The sequence below is a fragment of the Phalacrocorax carbo genome, chromosome 4, assembly GCF_963921805.1.
Source record: "Phalacrocorax carbo chromosome 4, bPhaCar2.1, whole genome shotgun sequence".
NCBI lineage: Eukaryota > Metazoa > Chordata > Aves > Suliformes > Phalacrocoracidae > Phalacrocorax > Phalacrocorax carbo.
The window spans coordinates 77798896-77812123 of record NC_087516.1 but is presented as its reverse complement, the minus strand read 5'-3'; the positions used below and the strand labels follow the sequence as shown (position 1 = coordinate 77812123).

The following is a 13228-nucleotide window of genomic DNA, read 5'->3' as shown; positions in this document are numbered from 1 at the left end:
CAGTCACAATGAGTATGAATATGGTACTTGAACTAAATCACTCAAGGTTTTCACTTCAGTCTTGTTTCATGCAGCCAGAAGAAATACATCCTCCTCAATGCTCATACAGAAACACTTAACTGACAGATTTCCACAGTTTCTGTACCCATGCATTTTGGCATCTCAAGAACCAATTCAAGTTAATGAGTTTCATCTAGTAACGAGAAAGCTGTAAATAAAATGAGACAAAATCATGTTACAACAAAATGCAGAATTAAGATCTGAATAAAATATGCCTGGATGCAATCAGTAGTTAATTACAATGACAAATTCTATGTGGTTTCGAATTAAAGAATTTTAATAGAGTCTTGAAGCTTAGATACAGAAATACAGTTGCAGACAGCCAGGGGTTCTGTTCCAAATGTCCAGAATTTCCAGGTAATGCTACCAATATCTATCTTTCAAAGGCTGTAACTGAGCAGGTTTGCTTAAAGCTTTTATCCTTGTTAAAAATTAAAAAATAAATTCCCAAAGTTCTTCTATCATCAACTATTTATTTTCAAGGTATGTTTTACATCAGGTCAATGTCTGTCTTTGGTTTTTATCCTACTAGGATATTTTTTAAAAAGTGGGAAAAATAACACAGGAACACATTACAGTTGTTTCTCCTGACTATGCTTACTAATCAGGTGAGAAGTCTGGAGTCTGTACACATACAAATGGAGCACTTTGGAATGGCGAGATCCATCCTTCTCACACATGGTGTAATTAGCTGTCAGTTTCTCCATGGACATTTTCCATGTGCACTTTGAGGTAGTCATTTCTTGTAAACTTCTTGTGGCAAAGCTGGCATTCTGCCATCGGTCGATTGGGGTTGTGAGTCAGCTTGTGTCGGATCAGCATTTTCTTCAGGCTGAAGGACAGATCACAAACCTAAGGCAGTGAAGACAGGAAAAAGACAAAAGAAGTCTTAAAGCTTCAAGCATGTGTAATGCTGCATATGTTAAATCACTAAGGCCACAGCCACACATACCTGCAATACTTAATAAATGAGCTGGTCTTTGGAAGAGCAACTCCTTCAGAGAGCACCTTAAAGATACTCTGTCTGGTATCTTTCAATGTTGTATATTAACAGTGGTACCACAGGCCCCGGTGGTGGTGAGGAGGAAGACTCAATCTTCAAAATATCAACACACTGAGGAGTTACATTGTGGTTGGTTGTTTTGTTTTGGGGGATTTTTTGTTTGCTGCTGGGGGTGGGGGGGTGGGGTGTTGTTTTTAAAAACCTATTGTTCTATCTGGGATGCAGCAAAAATGATGAGAAAACATCACAAGCCTCTGTTGATTCAACCTCAAATGAAATATTTCCTTCCTGACCTCCAGAAGGACACCTGCAGGTTCCTAAAAAATCAGTGCAAACTGCTCAGTTATAAGGTGGGAAGAGTGGAAAAAAAAAAAAAAAGAGAGAGGCTCTGAAGACTGCAGAGAGGTTAATAATTATTATAGAGAAAACCTCATTGTTCCAGTCTTCCTCTGCCTGGCCAAGAAAACAGAAGGCATCTGGCAAATGAAGGTGTAATTCCTTTGCTATATTATCTGGTGTGGTGCTTCCCTTCCTAAACTGTACTCCAAGCAGTCCAGTACATTCTGCCATTTGAATAAAAGGATAGAGGGATAAGGGACTCTGCCATGCTACAACCATCACGTCTTATAAAAATTCCTGTACTGAAGTCAAAATGAAAGGTTAAGAACACGTTCAGCCAAGAGCAGTTAGAATGAAAAGCTACAAATCTGTAGGCAAGACATCAAGTCAACTGAAATCATGCAGTTATATTGTCACTTTCACCTTCCATACAGGTACATATTGTACGCATGAACTTCCCAGGGGAAAAATAAAATAGAAAGCACGCTCCTGATTTGACAAATGAAATAGGCAGTCATATAATAAGAATGAACATCCATAGGCTTGCAGTCTTAGCACTCCAGGTTCATTCCAGACAAAAATGTCTTCCATGCACAGAAACCTCAGGGAATCCAGCACAATCCTTCTTTAGGAAAATGAAATTTTAAATTCATATTGGTATCAAACTAGTAATGAAAATGCTGAATGATTACTGACTCCTTTCGAAACAAAGACAAATAGAGCTGACTATCCAAGTAGATAATCTTGACCTGCAGTATATGTACTTTATGCCAATTAAGGCAAACCATACAATGACCATAAAAAGGGCAACTGCCAGAAGCAAGTTTTGTACCCAAAATAATTTTTCTGCAGAAAAGAACACTGTAAGTGCTGTTGCAATGGAACATTTTTTAATTTATGACATGATGTAATACCAAGGACTTTTATACAGCAACTATAACTCTCCAACTTTTTTCCCTAAATGTATAATTACCCCTTTCAGACCCAAGCAACAGACACCCTTTTGTTGTGCAACAGTGAACGTCACTTAAAGCATCCACTGGTCAGGTCTTAATATTGCTCTTGCCAAGTACCATTTTCTATTCCTTCTCCACAGAACACACCAAGTGAACTCCTAACATTTATCTAATCTAATCATCATGCTTGCTCGCAGTTTCAACATTTTAAAAGTATCATATACTTGTAAGCACAACATGTTTCTTGGAAGCCAGGAAGCTGACCAAGGATATACACACATACAGGATACATATGTGTTCTGTGTATCTTACACATGCTTCTTCATTTTTAAGATAAGCAGCTTATAACACAATCTTAAAGTGCTTTTTTTTCATTTATAATGCTCATGTAACAACTGGTATAATGTGTCCTACTGTTCCTTCAAGGCTCCAGCATGTTCTATTACCTAACTTCTTCAAAAAGAATATAGAATGCACAGGATCATTACTTAAAGATATGCTACATCTTGTGCTGTGTTTATGCATGAAAGTTCTTGGGTTTTCTTAAGAGTTTGCTTTGTATTTCAATTTTATAAGCAAGACTGACATTTTATAGATTTACATCCATACTTGCTAATGTGCACTTGAACTCTAATCAATCTCTTCAAAATGATCAAAGTATGATCGAGTAGGGAGGGTGGAAAAGACTGACATTTGAAAGTAAGTGTAGGGTCAACTAAAGGCAGAGTAGAGGGAAATACTGTACTGGAGAGAAACCAGGACAGGCAGTACCTGACCCTTCTGCCCCCGAAGAATAATCTGCTGTCTCTGAGGCAACTGAAGTTCAGCTGGCCTTCCAGTGAAAAGCAGGCTGATCTTCAGAGGACAGAAATCTAATATGCTAGGAAAAAACCCACATTTTTTTTGTTTCCATATTTCAGTTATTTTCACTCTCCTTTGTAATATATACCAGTATTTTCACCTTAAAATGGGAATATTCAATTTCCACTATCAGTTGGATGAGAGAGCTTTGAGTCATTAACATTAATTTCTGAAAATCTTTTGTTGACTGACAAGACACAGAAACAGCCACATAAACAAACTGTAGCACCTTCATAGAAGACGGTGCAAGGATTACTTTTACATGTAGCACAATCCTGTACTATAATGTCTGTTCCATATGCCTGAGAGAGAGGAAGAGAAGACATTACTCTTAATTTCTGATTCTGGAAAAAAATTCTATTTAAAGCAAAAAAAAAAAAAAATTGGTATGTAATAGTTTACATTGGGTGGGGAGAGGTGCACTGTCAAGTGAAGCCTATTCCTGAGCCCATAAAATACCCTTTTTTTGTTTTTTTTTTTTCCAATAGCCAAAAGTTTTCTTTCTTCAGTTCTTTGGCACTGAAGGCCATTCCTGTGTGTAAATGCTAATTGTACTAAGAAACAAACAAAATTCTGACAGCAAATGTTAATACACTGTTTAGAAGAAAGAGCTGGATAGCTTCTATGACTGCTTCTAAAGCCAGGTAGGAAACAAGACCAAAACCCTCAATCCTCTTAAGACTTTTGTCTTTGAGTGTCGCTTCATGTATTATTACATTTATGAATATGTTAATCATTGAAAAAATAGCCTGGTTTTCACCTTTAAAGGATTCTTAGTAGGTCTGGGCATTGGACTTACGTAAGGGCATGCCAGTAGTATGCCTTCACCCCTTAAAACATGCAATGGAAATGGGGGGTTGCGTGTGGAATCCAGAAAATAGTAACAAAACCCATTATGAACATGGGAACTTGTCATGCAAAGTGTTGGAAAGAGAAACAACTTCAGAGCTGACTAGGAAGGAACATGGCACATGTACAGAAAGCAATGAATGGAATAGCTATTAACCCTTTCTGTTAATGAAAGAACTAAGAGACAATTATTGAAATTCCATTGCAATAATTTGACACTCTCTCCCCTCCCAAAAACCTCTTTCCACAGTTAAGAATTTGCAGAAGTTGTTGCTTTAAATTACCACTCAAGTCATTATAAGAAAAATAATGAGAATATCTACAGCTATCTTTAGCAGGATAAAAATCATAGGTGAGAATATTTGAGTGTAGAAAGCAATCTTTAGTATTGGGGAGCCAACAATACATGTCCCCATAGGTACATCTTTCTTTAACTGTCCACTACTGGTTTTCCTGTAACTTCTGCTGAAACATCTGGTAACATACAACGTGTGAGACAGCTCTGAAAGAATGGTCTGCTCTGGGTGGCATTTACTACGTCCCCAGCATCTGCAGAAGCTGAGTCTAGATGAAATAAGGAGTGACTATCAAAACCAAAAGTTTCACAGTCTCCAGTTATGCATTAAGCAGCAAACCATGGTAGACACGTGGGCAACTGAAGGGTGTATGAATGGATAGTAGAGGCAACTGCTGTTTATGTCCAAACCCCGAAAAGCCAGCAATCTCTGCAATGTGCAGCTAGCAAAAGACTAGTGCTGAAGAATAATATTGGTGAAACATGGTAGTAATTTAAAGTATAAAAAAACCTCAAGTAATTGAAGGTACATAAAAATTCTCAGAGAAGGACTAGGGCTAGACACAGATTACAGCAGTTTCTAGAAATACTATGATTTGAGAAAATACAGTTCTATCTAATTAATGAGGAAAACTGAAGGGGTAGTTGAAGCAGGTAAGCGCGTTTCCATATAGCTCTTATTTTCAATGAAAGAAAGCATAATAAAATATAACCCCAAATTGGTCTGAAAAAGTACACCGCGAATCCAAGACCAGCGAATCTTGGATCCACAGTGTGGGAAAAATTGCATTTACACTGCAAGCTAGCCAACAGCTGATAAACAGTATGGCAACCTGAAAGCTAAAGAAGTCATTGACTATGATTTGGAATTAGAGAAATCCTCAAGGTACTATATAGAGCCAGGCTGAGGTTATCCCAAAAGAATACAGCCAATCTCCTGACTTGCAAGACATTAGCAAAATATCGTAGCTGAAATTTTTCACTAAATAAATTTTACTCTCAATGAAATGGACCCATTTATTTATTAAACCCCAGATCAATTAGCAGACCCTTGCAACTTTCATGCCAAGTGGTTATTCTAATTTTGCATCTGATTTTAGGAATTTGTGAACAAATTTACAACTATTCAGACTGAGCCATCTAGGATATAACTGAAAGCTGGTGGTTCCTTTGTGACTAGTTCATTAAGACCTAGCATCACAAAACAAAGCACCTATACTAGTTCTATACCCTATTCTGATGCCCTTCTCTAAATCCTTGAGCAACAACTTAAAATCTGGCTTTTGATAATTCTGAGAGACATTCTTTTCCATCAGTTTCTGCACGTTCAGCCACCCCACCGACCTTCCAAAAGCTGTGAGGTACGTTTTACACAGGATGGGGTATGCTGAATGAAAGGTACTTTGACAGTGATCTACGAACTGTACTATGATACGCTGCATTTCATAACCGCTAGCATACACAGCATCCATGACTTATTGAACAACAACAACAAAAAAAAAATCAACTATGAACAGATGTTGAAAATATCAGGCCAGATTTCACTAAACAGAAATTGGAAATTCTGAACTCATCTTTGTGTCATTCAACAACATCAGAAGCATTCGGATTCCATGTAATGAATTAAATGCCTTTTCCTGTATAAGCTAATCTGTCATACAATTTATACGGGAACCCACCCAGCATGAATTTGTAACTTGTAATACCCAAAATTGGATTAATAATAGTGAAAATAACTCTTAAGGGATCCAAAACCATAAAATAAAAGGGTGTGCAACACTCTTGGCAACTGAAAAGGCAACATAAAGTTCCCTGTATGGTCTTTCATTAGTTAGACAATCAAAGACCATATGAAGTGTAACTCTATGCCACAGCCAATGGGCACATGGCCGTAGTCACATTGGAATTAAGACCTGCTGCTGCACTCAAGTCAAGAAGACAAAGGGATAGATCAACTCACATCACACTGAAACGGCTTCTCTCCGGTGTGGGTTCTCATGTGCTCATCTAGGCCTCGCTTTTGACTGAAAGCCTTGTTACACTCTGAACATTGGTATGGCTTTTCCTGTATGAAATGACAACAGTGAGTGAAAGTGAGTCAACACAGAGCCCAAGTCATTAAAGGAGTGGAATTCCATGCTGGATGGTGCAAGTTTTATATTCTCTCTAAGGGATTACGGTCAGTGAAAACAACAGAAAACGACTTTCAAATGATTAAGTGAAAGCTGGGAAAGCTGTGGCCTGACAGTTTCCACTTCAACACCCACTTACAAATTAATTATCTGTTCCAGCCTTTCAAACCCAGGCATTTTGGGAGTCTGCTTTTTGTAATGTGAAAGGTACAGAAACATAAAATTCCAATGTACTTTCCTTTATCCTCCACAAAAGCTTAAAGCATAAAGACAAGTAAGATGTCTATAAAAGCTCAGGTTTGTTAGCACGCTTCCAAGCAGGGGAAGAGGTGAGGGGAGGAAGTGGGGGTACAAGGAAAGCTTGTGGTGGAGAAAAAACTTATTTTGAGAAGTGGTGACAGAAGGTTAATCACATATTCATTGCAGAATCTCAGAAGAAGTGCAGATGGCAACCAAGCCATCTGTATTTTTATTAGAACTATTGGTTAGCAGCTACTGTAACACATGATGTTATAAAAGTTGCAAGCTCACTGACATCAAATAAATAATTAGAGATATGTATAGAAAACCACTTATACAAAGATTTTCTTCTTTGAAGTTTTTCCTTAATATAGAAACTTCTATATAAGGTGTAATTCCTCCTTTTTTCCACTAAAGTTACAGAAGAACTGTATGGAAAAAACATTTAAGTAAGTTAATTAAACATAAAAGTTAGTATTATGGCACTGCACATTGCCTCACTAAAATTTTGATGCTCTAGAGGCACCTTTATTTTTGAATCAAATATTTATACTTATTTCACTCTCATCCTACTTTTTCCTGTGGTCCCTAATTTGGTATTCCTTAAGTTCTAAACATGGGCATTTTGGGCAAAGTAAACACTTTTCACTAAATTAAATTGAAAAGAAAGACTGAAAATCAATAGGCAATAAAAATGCTAAGTCCATGAATTAACAAATAATAGGCAGTAATCTTAATGGTCTTCTGGGAAATAATGTGGGATCCAAGGGTAAGCGAGAATGAACAACTCAGTGTAGGTGTTGAAGCTACTAAGTGAAGAAATTCTCTGGTTATTGAATTCCTATCCTGAGTATGTAGGGGACAATCAAGTCTCCACGTATTGCTGAATCCTGCCAGGTACTCAGCATAAACCATACAAGTAACACAATGGGCTATAAAACAGCGCTGTTCTGGGTAAGTCCCAAGCTCTCTCCTTAGGGCAGCTCTTTGCAGGTACAGAGCTCTCAGCGAGGGTGAAGACCGGGTTCTTCATTTTGCTCTAGTGGCAGTGGACCACCCTCCCATAAGGTTTCCTAGAAAAGACAGTGTCATCGACAGAAACACCTCAACATTCAGTGGCAGGAATCCTCTAGCTCACTAAAACCAGGTCATAAGCTGTGTACATAGGCAAAGGCATTTCTCCAGCAATTTCAATTTCAGATACAAGTAAGTCATGAGACAAAGTGCATTTCAGTATGATGCAAGACAAATCTTTCTACTGACACAGGCTGTGTACACGGTGCCCAGCTGCATATAATCAAACTGGCCTGAAGGGAAGCCCCTAATGATCTTTTCTGTGCAAGATTTTCCTTACACTTATTTATTATCTTTGTGCTTTTTCATCACTATCTTGATTTTGTAATTTCCATAATTCGTCAGTATAAACTAAAAGATAACAAATGACCTAAAAGAAGATCTGAGCTGATCTTAAAAAATAAAAATCATCATCTAGACCAAAAACTTCATGTCACAGGGAATTTTGCTAGACTGACTAAAGACTTCATGGAGCAGGTCTGTGATTTTTAAGGAAATGTATGAATATGCCATATGAAAAGCAGGTTTCTGCAACACCCCCTTAATTGGTTTTGCATTGTGGTTAACATAAACCACATTTTCTGTGAGTTCTCTGAAAACAGCCTTTCTCTGTGTAGGTTGTTCCACAGAAAGCGCAAAGCAAAGCGTATGATGTGTACATCTTAAACACCTATGAAAGCATTCATTATTGCAAACTGTACCAGGTGTACTTGCTCTCTTTTTATCATCCTGTTCTTCAGATATCTGAAGAGTTACCTTGATTATGCTTATCTTACTCATTTCAGAGTTAAACAGAAGTCAGGATTCCATTTTGGAGAAACAGCCATTACGAACGCTGGGAAGCTAAGTCACAAACCTGGGCTGTAATACCTTCCCCAAGGTTATGTTTGCCTATTTGTATTATTGTCTACTGCAAAAAAGGGTATATCTAACCACCCCCTTGGCATTTGTATTTAAATTCACATATGTAGTGCATGAAACACATCCAAAGCTGTCTTTGATCTAATTTTAGATTCCTTACATGTGTATATTCCAGTGACTTCAGCAGACACAATTCTGATTCACACCAGCCCCTCCTCCACTCTCTCCACTAGGCTAAGCTGCCCTTCATCCACATTTGTGTCTGCCTCAGTAAAATCGGTAGGTTGTCCAGAGCAAAGCTTGGCTCTAAGTTTCTCTCCAAAGAAAAAGACTTTTTTAGTCAGTTTTGAAGACAACATGATTCTCAGAGACTAATTTCTTCAAAACAAAACATTCTGTGCTTTTCCTCTTCTCCCCCCCATATCAAATTTCCATTGCACAATACTTGGAGAAGGAAACATTTGTAACATGGAAAAGATGATGTTGACTTGGCATAACCATCACTGCTCTAAGGATGAACAGAAAAAAAATATAGATAAAAACCACAGCAATAAGTCTGAAAGTTAATGCCACCATAAAAGGACAATAGGGACCAATGATGAGGTTAGAAGAAAGTTGGACAAATTTAAAACCAAAAATTTAAAGCCAAGGGAAAAATCTGCTAACTGTCAACAAAACAGGAGGTCATTGGGAAGATCATATAAGTCTGACTTCAGAGGAGTCAGCAATTGCTAGTACTATAAATCTACCCTCTGTTCAAAAAGCATCTGCCAGGCCATGACTACGGTGGCAGCAAAGCCAAAGGATTACATGTGTTTTCTTTTATTGATGATATAAATGAGGAAGGGAGCTGAGAGACTGAGAGAGACAGGATGTAGCTGATACTGCAGTGATTTAATATTACATTTCTAAGTATACCAGGTATAAATAGAAATATGTAGATCAGGATTTATAACCTTCCTGCCTCCAAACAGAAAAAGGCCAAGGAGAGCCCAAATGGGACTTGGTATTCTGGAAGGTGCTCACTGTAAGACTGATATGCTAACTTAGAAGCTCCCATCTCTGATGATTTTCACTTCCCTATGTTAAATCTGAGAGGAATTCAACATTTTAACAACTATGACAAATAAAACTGCTTGCAATAGACACTTCATCTGTCTGTGGATAGCTGAATCATAAATTATACCTTGGATTCTATGTAAATTGTGCTTTGCACTAGAAAGACATCAGGAGATGACAAATTCTCAAGGCCATTTGATGCCACCTTTAACAGATTGATAGAACACGTGTACAGAGTATCCTGCAACCACCGCAGATGGAAATACTTAAACGCAGAATATGTGAACTGCTAATTGCTGCTGCAGTTAACTGTATCTCCCTTAAGAAATATAAATGCATTATCTATATTAGCTTAGCACTAGGTCATGTCGTTGTTTCTGTAAACCTCGTAAAATTGATTACACAGGTAAAACATGAATGACTTCGGCAGAAGTATCTCCAAATAGTTCTAAATTTAGATTTTAAAAGTTATTACATGAGCTCAACAGCAGCAGCAAGAAAAAAAATAATCTAGACGCTACTACATCCAAATAAATCATAGCTCAAGATTCAAATAAATGAGAGTTAAGAACAGTTCTAGTAACTCTTTCCACAGCAGCAGGAGCAAATTACTGGGCTGAACCCATACTCAGGAGACCTTACTCATTACTTTTTTGGTTAAGTTAATTTACTACAGTGATTGCAAATTTATACTACTCAGAAAGTGAACGTGTTGACTACAGAAATGTTACTCAATAATCCTTTTTAATAGTTAGGTTTTAATTGACATACAGAGTATACATAAAATCCCAAGACTTATCCAAGATCTAATCTCTCTTATGCTCATGTTTTATACCCTACTGAATTCAGCAGATTTACTTCTGATTTATTTCAGAATATCACATATTGCATGTTTCTTCTTGTGGATCACGTTCATACATCGAAGCGTGTATTAGAATTACTAGCATCTCAGGGTAACACATACTGACCATGTTAACTTTCACTTGACTATCAACTTGCTGGATCTCCATATTCTACGTGGTGAAAACGGAACATTCAGAGAAGTTCAGAGAAACAAGGAAAAGAATATCAGGTCTTATATTATATTTAAACATTTATACTTAATCTACATTACATGTAAACATTTACACTTGTGGCATGAGTGTGAACATTGCCAGACATGATTAATGGTGATGATACAGGACCAAAAAAAAAAAAAAAAATCAGATCTTTTTTCTTCTCTGGAGACACACAAAATTGAGATCTATATAACAGACAAACCTGGAAACAAACAAAATGTATTTTGGAAAAATTATTAGTAAGGCCAGTACATACATGAAGATTCTTGGTAAAACCTGAATAAGCCTGAAAAAGGTCTCAAACTCCTTGGGTAACAGTGGGTATGGAACTTTTTTAGGTGAGATTTATTCTGACAACAGGAAACAGAGAGATAAGAAAAATATCAGGTTGCATTTTCAGTAGCAAAATATTTTAAAGCATGTAGGTCATCCTTTAGTTCACCTAATTTTTTTTCTTCTTGTTTTTAATTGCTTTGATTATTCTAAAACAAAGAGAAAGTCTTATAATGCCTACACATGAGATGTAGATACACTAACGCTATCTGCTTTCAAACCTTATGTGGAAAATTTGAAAATATTTCGATTATTCGATAAACAATTTGCTGCTACATGTATTTGCATTACTAGAGCACAGGATTAGTAAGAAAATAATTGTTTTGGAAAAAGATCAGCAAGAATAGAAAAATGTGGCCTAGAATGAACAAACATGACCAGCCAGACAACATTAGAATATACTGTCAGGCTTGCAGCTACCGAGAGCTGACCTCTCAAACAGAATCCTGGAAATCGTATAGATTTCCCAACCTGAAAACGCAAAAAAGGCAGTGGTGTTATCTGCTTACAAAGCAGGAGGACAGTGACAAACACCGACTTTGTGAAGCGTTACCTAAAGGCTACCTGAGGCATTGAGGGAATGAGGTTAAGTTTAAGACACTTGCATATTTCACATAAACCCTTTGCTTTGTGTATTTTAAATCTCTTCCTAACACCAGTGACACTTTGTTTCAATTATTACTAATTATTGATGTTGATACGTCCCTCAAAGCACACTCAGGAGCAATTCAGCCAGCTGTACACGGCATGTATGGAAGACAGTGACCAGAGCAGTTATCATCCTGTCAAAAACCCCACCTGGATGTGAACTGAAGGTTCAAGGCTACAACAGCCTGGAAAGCATGATCTCAGGGGCCTGGAAAAGAGTCCAACCAGAGACAGCCTAATGCACGGTTCATGACACATACCCGTAAGCAACCTGCAACCTACCTTGCAGCCTTGCTAACAGCAAACTTGTACAAGAAGTTAAGCAGAACAGTGAGGAACGAGTAACAGAAGTCCTGGAGAATTGGACAGATCTTTCTGCTTGGTCTAGAAACCCCCCACAGATAGTGTCAGACCATGCTGAGGGCCAGGCCAAGCGAGTCCTTCTTTACAAGAAAACCTGTTAGACAGCAGCTGTGGTAATAGACCTTTGAGCCTCAGCAAATTCCAGTATCAATGCACAGGTTTTTTCTACATTTAAAAAGAGTGATGGGTAGTTTCACTACCAATGAAATGGTGACATGCAACGTATTGCTCAATTCTTTTTAAAAGACCAGCTTTCATCTTAGCTGAAGGGCTGGGAATTGAGGTATAGTGCCATAAGAAAGACAGTAAAATGGCTACTGAAACAAGGGTGGCTTATGTAGCTGATGTTTAGTTACATTTCAGCCCCCCCCCCCCCCCCCCCCAAAAAAAAAAAAAAAAAAAAAAGAAAAAGAAGAAAGAAAAAGACTAAGCCGATTAATGTCAGGAAAAAAACATCCATGATACTGCTAGGTCATCACCACTAGCAACACATCCCCCGTTGAGAGGAGAGACTAAGTCACTTAAGATCACAGATGGTGTGAGTTAATGGAGTCCAGTTTTGTACTCAAGTGTGAAAAATGTGCAAGAACTAACAAGATGCTCTCTTAGTAACTGAAGGATTTTTGGAAGTTACAGCAAGTGGCTCACTCACAAAGGCCCACTTAAACTATCAGACTTGCATTAAATTACTAAAGTAATGTTTGACACAGGAAGACAAAGGCTGATGAGAATTTACAACTCTACAGACGTAATAGGGATTTGAATCTGATGATTAAATCTCAATAAACAATCACTTTACAAGTACACATTTCCTCACTTGAGAAGTAAAATTCCTTAAAAAAAATATTTCCAATAACTAGAGCAGGCACAGAAACATTCCTGTTGAAAGAATTGTGAAAGGACTTTGGCAAATTTAAACAAAAAAAGTCACTTTTATTAGAAGTGACTGATTATTTTGTTAGAAAAGTTCTCAATTAATTAAGTTTTGGGGGTTTTGGAAAAAAAATCTGAAATTATTACATTAAGTTTGTCATGAAAATAAAAACATGCATCTTTACTGAAGCGCCTGCTAGCAGGAAAAAAGGTGTATTTCCTCA

The 13228-nt window shown here is 37.5% G+C and overlaps 1 protein-coding gene across 7 annotated transcripts in view; it reads right to left on the bottom strand.

Moving 5' to 3' along the window:
• Positions 1–309: 309 nt before the first annotated feature.
• PRDM5 (PR/SET domain 5) overlaps positions 310–13228 on the bottom strand; it is an 89839-nt gene continuing 76920 nt past the window's right edge. For 5 of the 7 annotated variants that reach the window (XM_064450535.1, XM_064450532.1, XM_064450536.1 and 2 more), the window contains 2 exons: positions 6324–6428; positions 310–912 (listed from right to left, as the gene is read on the bottom strand). In XM_064450535.1, the coding sequence (XP_064306605.1) occupies positions 748–912; positions 6324–6428 (270 nt within the window). In that variant the 3' untranslated portion in view covers positions 310–747. The remainder of the gene's footprint in view (positions 913–6323; positions 6429–13228) is intronic. The other 2 variants (XM_064450534.1, XM_064450537.1) reach the window with 1 other exon arrangement.